At 38.9% G+C, this 16273-nt stretch overlaps 1 protein-coding gene across 8 annotated transcripts in view; it reads left to right on the top strand.

The window, feature by feature from the left end:
• GALNT1 (polypeptide N-acetylgalactosaminyltransferase 1) overlaps positions 1-16273 on the top strand; it is a 121073-nt gene that overhangs the window by 41663 nt on the left and 63137 nt on the right. For 4 of the 8 annotated variants that reach the window (XM_072732206.1, XM_072732202.1, XM_072732203.1 and 1 more), the window contains one exon: positions 15441-15687. In XM_072732206.1, the coding sequence (XP_072588307.1) occupies positions 15549-15687 (139 nt within the window). In that variant the 5' untranslated portion in view covers positions 15441-15548. Of the gene's footprint in view, positions 1-534; positions 590-12988; positions 13049-15440; positions 15688-16273 lie in introns of all 8 variants that reach the window. The other 4 variants (XM_072732200.1, XM_072732199.1, XM_072732201.1 and 1 more) reach the window with 2 other exon arrangements.

Genomic DNA, 16273 nt, shown 5'->3' on the forward strand with positions numbered 1-16273 from the left:
AACAGTTTTCCCCTTGTGTCCTATTGATTGAGGTTTGGTCACTTGGGCCAGCAAGAGGAATAGAACTGTCATGGCTAGTTTGAATGAATAATGAAGAGGTAGTCTAGCAGAGAATGATTAGTTGAATTCATTTGGGGTCTAATGGAGCAAAACTTGGGAGGAAGTGGGATAAGGAATAAGCAGTACCTGCTGCAGATGCTATCTTTGTGTCTGGCTTTCTCGCCTGGAAAGTTAATATACAGATAGATTTTTTAAGAGAAGGAATGATACTTTATAGTATTTTCACTGATCTTGATGTTGGATCTCAGTAATATTTACTTGACATTAACTGAACACCTATTGTATGCAAGATTTGGGGAAATACCTATTATGTGCCAGTGCTCAGCATTGGAGAAATAGCTAAATAAGACATAGGTTTTGCCTTCAGGTATGGTTGACCTAAAGTCCAGTGGAATAGGGTGGCTGAAGTGATAAGGGCGGGAAGATAGAGTTATTCTGTAATAATCTGATTTTAGGAAATTTATTTTTCAACAGGAAATGTGGGACATGTGGATTTGGGATATGAATTCATTTGAAAAACCACTTTGGGGTAAGTTGATAGCTGGGAGTGAATGGCTTCAGGGTTGCACTTCTCTTGACCTTGGGGTTTGCTTTTACAGCTATGTAGGTTTCATGCTATTGTTGATTGTACTTTATGCCTCATATATACCTAAGTGAATGATTTATACTAAAATCCCAATTTAGTTATTTGAGAAATGTAACCATCAAGCATAGTCCCAGTACTAATTAATCAATGCATTCATAGCTCATTAGGGATGTCAATTTGAAGACTAGATAAATATCAGATTTAGAAATAAAAAGTTTCTTATTTCATAGGATTTAACCTGCTTGAGCTCACCCAATAATCTTGTCATGTGGGCTTGAAATCACCTATCCATCAGTGTTGAAGATTCAGGGTTGGAGGCACCTGAGTGGCTCAGTCGGTTAAGTGTCTGACTTTGGCACAGGGTGTGATCCAGAAGTCCTGGGATAGAGCCCACATGGGGCTCCCTGCTGATCAGGGAAGCTGCTTCTCCCTCTGCCCCTCACCCTGCTCATGTGCTTGCGTGCGGGCTTGCTCTCTGTCTCTCAAATAAATAAATAAATACATCTTTTTTAAAAAAAAGTTTGCCTCTGAACTTTTTTTTTTTTAAACAATACTCTGGCAGTTTGAATAATCGTTGCATCAGTGCATAAAAATTCCTGATTTTCATCTAAGAAAAGTTCCTAAGTTTTGTCTAAGAAAGTGCCTCTAGAACTGCTATTCAGTATTTACTGTGTGCTGTGATCTATAAGTGATGTGCATTACCTCCTTTAATTTAGTGAAATGGGACTGTAATTTGGGCATATTTTTTCAAAGGAATAAAGAGCCCCAGGTTTATGCAAATTAAGAGTAACATTGCTAGGATTGCTTGGCCTAGTCAGTGTTGGAATTGAAATTGGAATCCAAATTTAAATTTCAGCAGTTGGCCTAACTGGAATACTACTCTCTTTCTCTCTCTCTTTTTTAAAGATTTTATTTATTCATGAGAGACACAGAGAGAGAGAGGCAGAGACACAGGCTGAGGGAGAAGCAGGTCCCACCACAGGGAGCCGGATGGGATTGGATGGTGGGATGGGAATCACACCTGAACCAAAGGCGGACACTCAACCACTGAGCCTCCCAGGCGTCCCTTACTTCTCTTTTAATATGCTGATTGTGTTGGGGGCTCCCAAGGCGACCCCAGGTTTAGTGATTGGCTAGGACTCCCAGGATTCAGCATAAGTCATAATAACAGCTAAGACTTACTACAGTAAAAGGATACAAAACCGGATTGGCAAAGGGAAAAAGTACATGGGGTGAAGTCTGGAGGAAACCAGGCACAAACTTCTAAGAACCTCTCCCAGTGGAGTCACACATGATATGCTCTAGCAGTGAATTCTGATAATACATGTGAAGTGTTATCAGCTGGGGAAATTCATTAGACTCCGTGCCGTTGTCTCTATTGGGGCTATTCATGGTGGCACACTGTGCCTAAGATGCACCAAAATTTCAGTCTTCCAGAAGGAAAAATAGGTGTTTTGCACAAACCATATTGTTTGTACAAATAGTTTAGGCACAGTTAGGTACATTTATCATTTAAGTAAGTTTTATATCAGTGTAGGGAATTGTTTATTATTCAAGTTTCCAGATGCCAGTCAGGGCCAACCTTGCAACCAAGCCTTTCTAGGGATAGTAATATTGAGCCTGGTGTGTTAACTTTTATCCTGTACATTGATTTATTTAAGCAGATTGTGATTATGATCATTTAGCTTCTGAGAAATAATAAGAGAAGTACATAATATGGCAAACCAAAGTGCTTGAATGGTGTTCATGGCGGGGAGTTCCCATGACTGTATTAATATATGGTTTTAGATTTTTCTGGAAGGACTCCTCCAACTTAACATAATGTTCTACTCCTAGCTAAGGTTTATTAAGAGCAAAGGATGCAGTACAGGAATAGCAGGAAAAAGCTATATATACAGGTGACTGCTAGGAAGATCAGATACAAATGTTCATCTTTCCTCTATGAGGGATCACATGGACATGATTTTCTGTGGCCAGTCCTGGTGACTAAAACGTAGGACCCCAACCAGATACCAGGTGCACATCATAAATCTTGATACTTACTTTAAACAATGCTGACAGCCTGATAGATCCTGATCCACTGCCTCTAACATCCTTACCCAGTGACTGAACATTCCAGAAGTTTAGTTCTCAGAGTTTGGCCAGGGGTCTTTGCCATGGCTCCAGGCATTCCCTGCCCCCATCCCCCAACCCTCAGAGTAGCAAGGACTCAGTAAAACAGACCTGCTGTGTTAACTCTTTCTTCACAGTATCCTATATGAAATAATGTTGCCTTTGTTAAATATAGCATTTAATGCCGATACATTCTTTAGAATATGATATTCTAAACTTAGAAAAAAAAATTAATAGTAAATATAGTTCCTAAATTTCACTTCTCTTAGAATTCTTTAATTCTTTTTACTTCTTTTAGATTCTTTTAGGGATTTGTATAATGGTGACTTCTCGATTTACCATTTTTGTCCACAACTATTTGTGTTATATATGTTAAAGAAGAGTATAGGAATATGATTTTAAACAGTTAAATTAAGATATTACAAAATTAACTTTCACTCAGTGAAGGTCTTCCCTGTGAACATGATAAGGATGTCTTTTTTATGGAATTTGCAGATGCACAGAAATACCAGTTTTGCAGAAAAAAAATAACATATAGCTTAAAAATTGGCTGATTCCACGATTTGAAACCAGTCTTTATTACTTTATCTGTTGCCATTTGAAACCTGTATTGTGTTGTGCAAAAAAGACAAAGTAGATAGGGAAAGTTCCATGCTTAAAAATGAGAAGTTCTGAGTTAATGAAGTTATTAGGTTTCTTTGTTGCAGAACTTCACAGCACCTTTAGAGCAGTAATATATAATATTATCTCAGGGCATATAGAGTATATACATTTCCCTAACGTACTTGACCATGGAATTTATTTAGTGAGAACTGGCAAGTGTGGGTCTTGCAATTAATAGGGTTCTTGAGAACAAAATAGAAGAACAGCAAGCAGGAAGCCATTAAAGAGTTAAGTAAAGGAAAGACAAATAAAACCGCTCTAGAAAAAAAAATTAAGACCTTGTTGCAGAAAAATTTAATAAAAAGTTTAGTATAAGATACTGCCTTCTGGTAAAACCTATTTAGAAACTTCCCTATCTGTATGTCTTTTTCCTGCCAGGTTTCCTGAGTTGATGTTTCTCTTTTGTAATGTGAATGGTGCATCTCTTAGATTGTTTAACATTGTGGTAAAGGGCTCCAATGGTGTGGATCATTGCCTTCAGGCTTGCACCTTCTAGGTTAGGTACCTGACATGGTATCAGGAACATTAGTTGGCCAAGACTCAGTCAGTATCCAGATAGCCTGGAATGAACTGTGACTCTAAAATGCTGAAACTTTTTTTTTTTAAAGGTATAGTAGACATAAAGGGTACTGTACATTTAATAATGATGTCATTTTGTAAGACATTTTTGGAATTTTTCTTTTCTCTTTTTAACATTTTTTAAGAATTTATTTATTTTAGAGAGAGATGGACACAGAGAAAGTGTGTGCGCCAGTGGGGGGAGGGAAAGGGACAAGCAGACTCCCTGCTGAGCGCAGAGCCCCACAGGGGGAGGGGGCTGGGGGGTGGCCTCAATCTCCTGACCTTGAGGTCCTGACCTGAGCTGAAACCAAGAAGGAGGCTTAACTGACTGAGCCACTCAGGTGCCCTTGGAATTTTTCTCTTAAATGGCTCTTGAGTTGAACTCCTCATCTCCAGCTTTTTTATGATTTATATCACTTTTTTAAAAGATTTATATCATTTTTAAATTTATTTTCTCAGAACAGTAGAATTGTTCCACCATATACATGTAAACTTTTAACTACTAGATTTCTTTTTTCAGTAGGTGGAATATCATTCTCAGTAGTTAGGCTTGTTATAGCAAAGGAAGGCTAGTTGGTCAAAAGTAGCCAAGGCCTTCCTCAAGAAGGAATGCAAGGTGAGAAGACTTCTTTAGCATATATCAAGAATTATTAGAAAGTTGTAAGAAAGACAGCAGTGTGGTGTAAGGGTAGATGGACCAGTGGAAGAGAGCACAGAACCCTGGAAACCTGGTATATGGCAAAGTTTGCATTGCACACCTTCCATACATTGTACCAGGACAGTTGGTTATCCACATGGAAGAAAGTGACATTGAATCTCTTCTTAAACTTGAAAAGGTAAAACTTAAAAAATTTTAGACATTATTATTATTATTTTATTATTTTTTTTTATTTATGATAGTCACAGAGAGAGAGAGGCAGAGACACAGGCAGAGGGAGAAGCAGGCTCCATGCACCGGGAGCCCGATGTGGGACTCGATCCCGGGTCTCCAGGATCGCGCCCCGGGCCAAAGGCAGGCGCCAAACCGCTGCGCCACCCAGGGATCCCCTAGACATTATTTTTAATGATTTCTAGATAAGAATTTCTTATGACATAGAAAATGTAAGCCACAAAAGACACCTGTTATTAAGAAGACAAGCTATAAACTGGGAAAAGATTCTTGCAGTACATGTAACTAACACAAGATTAGAATCCGAGCTGCACAAAAATATTTACAAACTAGTAGGAAGAAGGCAGAACAGCCCACTGAAACAGTAGTGGACTAGACTTCATAGGCACGTTAGAGAAGAGGAAATGGAGTAACCGATAATGTCCAAGACAGTGGGGAAATACAAATTAAAACTATATTAAGATACTAACTACACACTCACCGGATTGTTAAAAAATAAGGAAGTATGACATCAATAAGTATTGCCAGGGATATAACACATCCAGAGTGCTCATTTTGCTTACTGTTTTGCTTCAACCACCTGGGAAAACAAATTGTTCATATTTAGTCATATTTGAATATATGCGTACCATATGTCCTAATACCCTTATATGTGTACTCTAGATCAGGGGTTGGTGTGACAACTCATGAGTTAAAAAAGGTTTTTAACATTTTGAAATGGTGAGATAAAAAATTGTGTAATTTGTAACATGCAAATTATATGAAATGCAAATTTCAGTGTCCATAAAAAAAGTTCTGTTGCAATACTGTCATACCTGTTTCTGTATCATTTATAGCTACTTTTGTGGCATAGTACCAGAGGTGAATGGTTACACCACAGATCTTCTGTCTTGCAAAGCCTAAAATATTTACCATCTTGCCCTTTGCCGAACCACTCTTGCCTTGCACCCCTTACTTCTGCATGTGTGTGCCAGGAAACATATTTAGGAATGTTCATAATAGTACTGTTGATAATGATAGAAGCCTAGAAAGAACCACATATCCATTAAGCATAAAATGGATAAATTGTGGTATGCTATGCCAGTGGAATATTATTGAGTAGTAAAAACAAATTGTAACTGCATGCAACGTATGGATGGGTCTCAGGAATTCAGATTTTTCCATTTATAAGTGGTTCAGAAGCAGACAAATGTAAAGAAGGCATTGCTAAGGATACTAGCAAGGTAAAACTGTCGGGAGAAGAGAGAATGGTAAGTTTGGAATAAAGATTGCCTTTGAGGAGCTGAGGAAGAGTTTTTTTTTTGTTTTTGTTTTTTTTTTAAGATTTTATTTAAGAGACACACACACACACAGAGAGAGAGAGTCAGACACATAGGCAAAGGGAGAAGCAGGCTCCATGCAGGGAGCCTGACGTGGGACTCGATCCCAGGTCTCCAGGATCAGGCCCTGGGCTGAAGGCAGCGCTAAACCGCTGAGCCACCCAGGGTGCCCAGGAAGAGATGGTATTGGAAAGGGAACTTTAAAGATTATATTCTTTTTTTTTTTTTCGGTTTAAAGATTATATTCTTAGACTGGGTGATGGATATATAATACATGTGCGTTGTGTTGTGATTCTTTGTTTCAGTGATGTGTCTTCTATATACTTTTGATATTTGATATATTTTTTGTAATTTGGAGCACTAAAAGGTATCTTTTCAAGTAGTATAGTTTGCCTCATAATGTGCAGTTGTTTATAACTAGTGTATATATATATCTAGTTCCCCTAGAAAGGGAAGCTCAGCAGTAGACCAGAACCTGCTTGATTTCACCTATAGGTCTCCTGCTTCTTTCCTCCCCTCTCCCAACACCCCAAGTGTTCTGGTTGTGTTAGGAACTCTCCTAAGCAGAAAAGGGGATTAATAGAAGGATTGCTGCTGTTTGCAGAAGCTAAGGAAGAGTCAGGGACTTGGTCACCCTCAGGACCCTTTGCCTCTTGTTCTGTATGCTTCTATTTGGGTTCATTCTCTTGGACTGCAGGTGGGCTTTCTCCATGTGTTGGGCAGTGTAGCTGACTGCACAGCCACATGCATATCCTCCAGCTCTGTGACTTGAGAAGCCAAGGGGTGAGGTTCTGTGGTTGGCCTGACCAGGTCACTTGATTGTCTTCTGGCCAGGTGGCTGGTCCTGTTTACCAGGAAAAACCTTTAGGGGAGGGCAAGGAGAGCAAGGGTCAGGATCATGAACCAGGAAGCCCTCTCGGTTTGTGTCTATTTTATGCCTGTTCTTTACATGTAAATCAATATATGGAATTTGATACAGCTTTGTAAATATCAAGGCTAGTTTGAAATGACCCTTGAGACATTTTATGTTGCCTAGGACATGATATTTATTAGTAATTGGGGAGGTAGAGGGGTTAGAAATGTCTGTTGAGGGCAGCCCTGATGGCCCAGCGGTTTGGTGCCGCCTTCAGCCCAGGGTATGATCCTGGAGACCCGGGATCAAGTCCCACGTCAGGTTCCCTGCATGGAACCTGCTTCTCCCTCTGCCTCTCTCTTTCTCTCTCTCTCTCTCTCTCTCTGTCATGAATAAATAAATAAAATCTCAAAAAAAAAAAAAAAGAAGAAATGTCTGTTGAACATATTACTTAAAAGAAAAATCAAAATACAGCATCACCACAAAGATCTCTTTTACTACCCCTTTATAGTCACAGTCATTTCTTTTCTTCCTGACAAGGACATTTAAGACATTAAAATATTTGAGTCAAAATAGACATTATCTAAACTTTAAGACATATCTGCTGTATTCCAAATGACTGGAGGACACTTAAACAATTGACAATAGTGTTTAACTGGGATGAGGGTTTATAGATCGTTTTGTATCTTTTCTTTTACTTTTTTGTGTTTGCCAAGTTCTTTGAGCATATATTACTTTATAATTAGGAGGGATCCCTGGGTGGCGCAGCGGTTTAGCGCCTGCCTTTGGCCCAGGGCGCGATCCTGGAGACCCGGGATCGAGTCCCACGTCGGGCTCCCGGTGCATGGAGCCTGCTTCCCCCTCTGCCTGTGTCTCTGCCTCTCTCTCTCTCTCCCTCTGTGACTATCATAAATAAATAAAAATTAATAAAAAAAAATTTATACTTTATAATTAGGAAAAATACTAACTTTTAAAGATATTGCTAGAAGTTAAGTCAGTTTATCACCTTGTAGATTGACATTCTATTCAGGATACTGGTAAATTTTATAGGAGCCTGTACTCTGAGTACATATGATAAACATGTTTCCCCAACGTCTGAACTTGGAGAACTTGCAGTAACACCTGGGAAACAATTAGAGAAAGAGAATATCCAAATTTACATGGAATGTACACATCATTTTGTATATAATTTTTAGACTAGTTCTTAACTAATTTTTGTTAAATATTCAGAGTATGCTGATATCTAAAAATTGGTTCATGTTTTGGCTGGTGAATGAGTCTTCTCAGTGCCAAATTTTAGTAAGTAATCACTTGACAACTCATAGACAGTGGGAGATATGTTGGCCTAAACACTTCACTGTAAATGGAAACTATAAAATTAAAAATTAAAGGACTAGAGCCATACTTACCTTAGCCAGTAGGTAATAGGCCAGAATAGTTGCGACTTTGTTTTGACAACTTTGGCTTCAGTTATTATCTGTTCATAGATTTACTTTTGTTACTGGTATAAGGTAGGATCTAAATTTATTTTTTACTGTATGGAAAGCCATTTGTCCACATATCAGTTTTCTACTCTGATTTGTAGTAGCACCTGTCCAGTTTTCTGTACATGTATGGATTTGTTTTAGAGAACCACATGATTTTAGATTCTTCTGTTTTATTATAAATCCAGTCCCAATAAGCTTCCTTTGTGTTTTAATTAGAATTGTATAAAATTTATATATTAATGTTGGAAAGAGGCTATTAATTTTTTTTCTGAACATAATATATCTAGCCATTAGTCAATTCTCTAAAATTATATTCTTCAATAAAGCTCCACAACTTTTTCTGTGTCTTGCACATATTTTGTTAAAGTTGTTTTTTTTTAAGATTTTATTTATTTATATGAGAGAGAGACAACAAGAGAGCACACGAGTGGGGGGGAGTGGGGGGGGTTGGGGGAGCAGCAGAGGAGGAGAAGTAGGCTCTGTGCAACCGGGAGCCCAGTGTGGGGCTGGATCACAGGGATCATGACCCAAGTTAAAGGCGACACTTGGGGCAACCCCTGGTGGCTCAGTGGTTTAGCGCCGCCTTCAGCCCAGGGCCTGATCCTGGAGACCCGGGATCGAGTCCCACGTCGGGCTCCCTGCATGGAGCCTGCTTCTCCCTCTGCCTGTGTCTGTCTCTCTCTCTCACTCTCTCTCTCTCTCTTTCTCTCTGCTTCTCATGAATAAGTAAATAAAATTTTAAAAAGAAAAAAGTATGTTTATTGTAGGTTAAATAATTTTCTTTCTAGACCTTTTTTGTTACTGAAGTCCTATATTGATGAATAATGAATTACTTCCAAAGTTAATGGCCTTAAACAATAGACATTTATTATCTTGTATTTTCTTTGGGTCAGGAATGCAGGAGCAGCTTAGCAGGGTGGTATTGATTCAGGATCTTTCTGGATGTTGCAGTCAGAATGTCAGCAGAAGCTGTAGCCCTCTGAAGGGTTGATTGGGATTGCTTCCAAAGGGGTTCACTTCCATGCCTGGCATACTGTTTGTTGGCAGGCTTCAGTTTCTTACCGTGTGGACCTCTTTATAGGGATGCTTGAGTATCCTTCTGAATTGGTGCTGGTTTTCCCCAGAGTGTGATCTGAGAGAGAGCTAGGAGGAAGAGTGTTTTTTTTTTCTTTTTTTGTTTAAAAATTATTTACAAAAAAAATTTTTTTTACTTATTTATTTATTTGAGAGAGAGAGCATGCGTGTGTGTGCACAAGCGGCGGGTGGGAGGGGGAGGCAGAAGGGAGAAGAGGCAGAGGGAGAGGAAGAAGCAGACTCTCCGCTGAGCAGGGAGCCTGATGCAAGACTTGATCCTGAGGACCCTGGGATCAGGACCTGAGCTGAAGGTAGCTGCTTCACCTTCTGAGCCATCCAGGTACCCTGGAGGAAGTGCCTTGAAATCACACATTCTTACTTCCACTATATTGATTAGGAGCAAGTCACCAAGTCCAGCACCATGCTAGGAGGGAGATTACACTCCACAAAAATTATTTTGCATATTGAGTTTTTAAAGTCTGTCTGCCCCGACAATGTTGCATAGGAGCAAGGGCTTCTGTCTGTATATCTTTACCTTAGACTCCTCCTTTGGGCCCCAAACTTTTGTATCCTTGGCTGTGGCTAATCTCTCTTCTTTTGTTTTTTTTACCCCCCTAATCTCTCTTCTTGAAGGTGTCAGAGTTACTTCCTACCTAACACACCCAAAGTGAAATTTAAGTTTCTTCCCATCTTGCTTCTTCCTTTCTTCCAAAAATCTGTCCTTTTTTATTGGTCCCTGTTTCTGTGACTGGAACCATTCTGCAACCAGTGGTATAAGCCAAGATTTCCTCCTCTTTCCCCTTATCTGTTTTGTCCTTAAATCCTGTTGAGTTTGTCCCTGAAAACCTCTTGAATTTGCCCACTCTTAACCAGCTCCAGCTTTATCTCATGTCACAACTTCCTCTTCTTTTGTCTTTGATTCCCTGACCTTTCAGTGTTGGGCTCCTTCCTACTACAGAGCCCTTACTTCTCACTGCCCCCAATGCTTATTTTCCCTTCAACTCATGTCTTCCTCAGGGAAGCCTTTCTGACAAAGTCTGATCTTTGTAATATTTATATTGCTTTGTACTTCCCTTCAAAGCAGGTATCACTAGTGAAGTTTTATATATGTGTGACTGACTAACGCCTGCTTTCCTGGAGCCAACTATAAATTTCATAAGGGCAGGGGGTGTGCATTCTTTTCATTTTTTTTAAAGATTTTATTTATTTATTCATGAGAGACAGGCAGAGGGAGAATCAGGCTCCATGCAGGGAGTCCAATGTGGGACTCGATCCTGGGACCCCAGGATCGCACCCTGAGCCGAAGGCAGACCCTCAACCACTGAGCCACCCAGGCGTTCCCTGTTTATTTTTTTATTCTGTACATTTGACACATTCCCTGTATTTACTGAGTTTGTGTGAATATGTTGATTATAGTTCTGATTGAGAAATAAACAGAATATATAACTAGTAAATAAAATAATTTAGCCTATCCTTACGAAGTCTTTTAGTTTTTCTGGCAGAAGTTCCAGCTACAAATTAAATGAATAGATCTATTGCAAAGTCCTGTCTTTCCTACCTCTGTTGGGTCAGTATGATGCAGAGTTAGTGATCCTAGGTGCTGAGGGTACTGTGTTCTTGTGAGAGAGAAGGTAAACACTGTAATGTACCCAGAAGTGTAAAGCTTTAGGTCTAAGAGAATGAAGCTTCCATTTTCTCCTAAAGGTACCTATTGTCAAGTTGTCTTCTTAGGCTTGAAATTTCCAGAGAGCCTTGGTTAGGAGTTTGAGGGCTAGGAGAAGATTATTCTTTAGCCCTAGAAAATGCTGATTGATCTTTGGAGGAACTTGGCAGTATGACATGTAGGGTAGGATCAGAAGTTTACTGATATAATTGATCATTATACTGTGACATAAATTCTGATATAACTTTACTTATTTTTAAAGATTTTATTTATTTATTAATGAGAGACACAGGGAGATAGAGAGAGGCAGAGACGCAGAGGGAGAAGCAGGCTCCATGCAGGGAGCCCAATGTGGGACTCGATTCCAGGACTCTAGGATCATACCCTGGGCCAAAGGCAAGTGCCAAACCACTGAGTCACTCAGGGATCCCCTGATTTTATAACTCTTTTAAAAAAAAAGATTGATTGATTGATTGATTTAAAAAAGATTGATTGATTTATGATAGAGAGAGAGGCAGAGACACAGGAGGAGGGAGAAGCAGGCTCCATGCTGGGAGCCCAATGTGGGACGGGATCCCGGGACTCCAGGATCACGCCCTGGGCCAGATGCAAGCGCTAAACCGCTGAGCCACCCAGGGATCCCTGATTTTATAACTCTTAAAATAAAAGTTAACTTTTAAAATAAAGTAGGCAGTCAAATGCATTTCAAATGGAAGGTTTTTGTTTTTTAAAGATGTAATCCATTTATTTGACAGAAAGCACAAGTTGGGGGGAATGGCAGAGGGAGAGGGAGAAGCAGGCTTCTGGTTGAGCAGGGAGTCTGATGTGCGACTCGATTCCAGGACCTGGGGATCATGACCTTTGCCAATGGACTGAACCACCCAGTCACCCCCTCAAATGGAAGATTTTAATCTATTATTTTTCGGACAAAATTCTGAGCTTTATGTGACTTCTGAGATAAATTCTTGAGTGTGTCATTTCAGGAAATGTACACCATTTGTCTCCTAAAATCAGCATTGTTTCTTTGCAATATTCCCTCATATTTATTTATTTATAAGGGGATTGAGGTTGAATTTATTGAAACTTACCCTTTTAGATGTAGTTTTATAAGTCTGGACAAATGGACAGAATCGTCTGACCACTAGCACAGGCAAGGATATGGAATGTTTTCATTATCACCAGTTCTTTCACACCCTCTTCTGGGCAGTTCTCAGTTTCCTCCACAGTTCCTGGCAACCACTGATTGATTTCTGTCCCCATAGTTTTGCTTTTGCCAGATTGTTCTATAAAGGGAATCATGCAAGTATACTGTATATAGCACTTTGTGACTACTTTCAGTTAGCATAATGCTTTTGAGATTCATCCATATTATTGCATATATATCAAGAGTTCTTTTTTTGTTGCTGGGTTAGTATCTCAGTGTTCAGTGTACTATACTTTGTTTATCCATTCACCAGGTTTGGACATTTGGATTGTTTCCAGATTTTGATGATTACGATTAAGCTGCTATAAAGATTTGCATACAGGTCTTTATGTAGACATCTATTTTCCTTTCTCTTAAGTAAATAGCTAGGGATAAAATTGCAGATTATTGTGGGGAGAAACTACCAAATTTGTTTTTCAAAGAGGCTGTCCCATTTTGCACTTCCACCGGCAACATATTACAGTTACAATTGTGGCAAATCCTAGTTCACACTTGGTATTTTTCTTTTTCCCTTTAGCCATATAGATTGACACGTAGTGGTGTTTCATTGTGGTCTCAAATAGCAGTTCCCTAAAAGGTAATGATGTTGAACATCTTTCCATGTGCTCATTTGCCATCTGTATTACTTTTTTGATGACAAGACTATTCAAACCTCTTGCTTCTTTTATTGGATTGAGTTTTTTAAATTGTATTTTGAGAGTTCTTTATATATTCTGGATACAAGTCATTTATCACATATGTAATTTGTATTTTCACCCAGTCTGTGACCTGTTTTTTATTTTCTTAATTGTCTTTTGAAGAAGATTTTTTTTAAAAAAGATTTTATTTATTTATTCATGGGGGGGAGGGCAGAGACACAGGCAGAGGGAGAAGCAGGCTACACACAGGGAGCCCAGTACGGGACCCAGTCCTGGACCCCGGGATCACAACATGAGCCAAAGGCAGACGCTCAACTGCTGAGCCAGCGAGGCGTCCCTGAAGAAGGTTTAATTGTGAAGTCCAGTTAATCAATCTTATGATTTGTGGTTTTTGTTTTGTTATGTTCTCAGAAACTTTGCCGAACCCAAGGTCTCAAAGACTTTTTGCCTCTCCTTTATCTATCCTCCTTTCTGCTACACCTCCTACTTCCTCCATACTCCTTTTCTCCCAAACACGTACATACCCACTGCATTTGATCTAAAATTTTTGAATCTAATTGTTCCGCCTTGGAAAAATTAAATAGGAATGAATACAAACTAATAGACACTTGCATTGAAGTAATGCATTAAAAATAACAATCAGCAGATTTTTGAGAACATAAAGCTACATTTGAATTCCAGATGCTGTACTAGCAGTCCCATTGTTTACTTTGCCAGTGTCCAGAAGAGGTAGCTTTTCATGTAAAGTAGCTCAAAATTTATATTTATCTAGCTTTTCTGGAGAGAACTATTGTTTCATGATACTGTGCACTATAATGTTTCTGGTTTTCCCCTCACCCTAGTTGCCATAGTCATCAGTAGTTGCTCACCACACGTGACGTGGTATCAGATATTTAGTAAGTACAATTTTGAGGCAAGAAAATGACAGTAACATATATCCTTGTTCACTGTGCAGTCAGGGAATGTTGGTTTGATGAAAGGAGGAGTATAGGCAAGAGAGCAAAGTCCCAGAAAGAGCAGAGCACAGATAATACTTTATAAGTGTCGCTTAGGGCTTTTTGGGGTGCTTTTCAGGTTGCTGTCTAGCAACCTTGTGAAGAAGGCAAGAAATACTTTCTTTTTCATAGATAAGCTCTCTGGCCTATTCTGAATTGTTTAGGTGAATACCTCTGATGCCCACTGTGGAATGTAAAGGTGTCCTTCAAGAAGCTGCTGTGTTGCCCATCAGGCCAGTCCTTCAGAGCATCTGTTCATTTGGCTTTTGTTGTGAGGCACATGTGCGAAGTATGTGTTTCCTCCATCCACTTCATCTGAATGCACTTGGCTTGTCTCCTTCCTGGTCTGCAGGGACCTAGGCCTTTGAATTTCAGTGTCTGCTGTTCATCAGAATGACTCCCGACCTCTGAAGCCCCTCAGTGTGTTCTAGAGCTCCCCCCAAGATGAGCTCCTTCTGTAGCAGAAATGTTACTAGTCAGACTATCCCAAGTGACTTTGCAAATATGGTGACAGTTCCTCCAGTCGTTTTCTTATGGTATTTTCAGAGATTGAGGGACAAGGGTGGGGGAATAGAAATTAAAGATCAGGGAAGTCTGAAATTACTGTCCAAGCCAGGATTAGGTCTCAGATTTTATCATACTCTTTTTCTTCCCCGTTATACTTTCTCTGAGTGTTTGTGAATGGCTGGTGACTGCAGTGTTTTTAGAATGGGATTCAGTGGAAGAGAGAGAAGAATTAGCCCAATAAACTGCTGTAGCACAATACTAGGAGAACTCCTATTGCTCCTTGGGACCTGGAAACTGAATGAATGGTCAAAATGGACTGAGAATCTCTGGTTTCTTAAACTCTTGTGGCAATTAGTGGCTTAGCATTTAATAGAGCAGTTGAATAGAAGTTAAGCCCTGTGTGTTTGATGGATATGAGATAGTAGCTCACTATTGTTTTCATTTGCATTTTCCTAATTATACTTAATTGAGTGTTTTTCCACATTTATTGGCTATTCAGGTTTCTTTTCTGCACAGTGCTTGTTTATATCCTTTACCCATTTTTAATTTTTTAAAATAATTTTTAAAAATTTTTTATTTATTTATGACAGTCACACACAGAGAGAGGCAGAGACCCATTTTTCTGTTGGATTGTTGTATGTTGATTTGTAGGAGTTATTTGTACATTCTTGATACTATTTATTTTTATGTATTTTACAAGTATTTTTAAAAGTCTGATTTTTAAACTTATTCTGAATAGTAAAATTTCATGTGCATGTTAAATTAATCATAGTTAATTTTTAAGGTTCTGACATTTTAAGTTAATCTTTTTTTCTTTTTGTCTCTATAGGTTATGAACGTGATTTCTGATGAAACTGGATTCCAGGAATAATTTTCATGATCTTTGTATATTTATATATATATATATTTTAAAATTTTGCATTTGACTTAAAGTGCCATGAGAAAATTTGCATATTGCAAGGTGGTCTTAGCCACCTCCTTGATTTGGGTACTATTGGATATGTTCCTGCTGCTTTACTTCAGTGAATGCAACAAATGTGATGAAAAAAAGGAGCGAGGACTTCCTGCTGGGGATGGTGAGTAATATTTTATAATAATACATCTGTTTTAGGGCAGCCTGGGTGGCTCAGTGGTTTAGCGCCACCTTCAGCCCAAGGCGTGATCCTGGAGTCCTGGGATCAAGTCCCACATCAGGCTCCCTGCATGGAGCTTGTTTCTCCCTCTGCCTGTGTCTCTGCCTCTCTCTCTGTGTCTTTCATGAATAAATAAAAAAAATCTTAAAAAAAAAACAAAAACCCAGCATCTGTTTTAGTATGTTACTTGTTTGTTCACTAATTTGGATACTATAAAATTTTATTTATTTTTAGATTAGTAGTAATCCTGACTTCCTAAATATGATCATATTACTAACAGTTTTCCAATGGGTTCTCCCAGCAGTGAAAATATCAAAGTATCATCATGTATAGAATTGCAAAATTCAACATTTATGTTCAGTGTTACATGTACTTATTTTCTGGAGGTTGTGTTACTAGGTAATGTGGGGAAACTAATATTAACTATTGTTAAACTAATAAAAATAGTTGGAACCAACAAAATTGTATGGCATTAATGCCATAAATGCTAAGTGTTAAAATTGCAATATCAGGTATCAAAAAGAGGTTT

The sequence above is a fragment of the Vulpes vulpes genome, chromosome 13, assembly GCF_048418805.1.
Source record: "Vulpes vulpes isolate BD-2025 chromosome 13, VulVul3, whole genome shotgun sequence".
In the NCBI taxonomy this organism is placed as follows: domain Eukaryota; kingdom Metazoa; phylum Chordata; class Mammalia; order Carnivora; family Canidae; genus Vulpes; species Vulpes vulpes.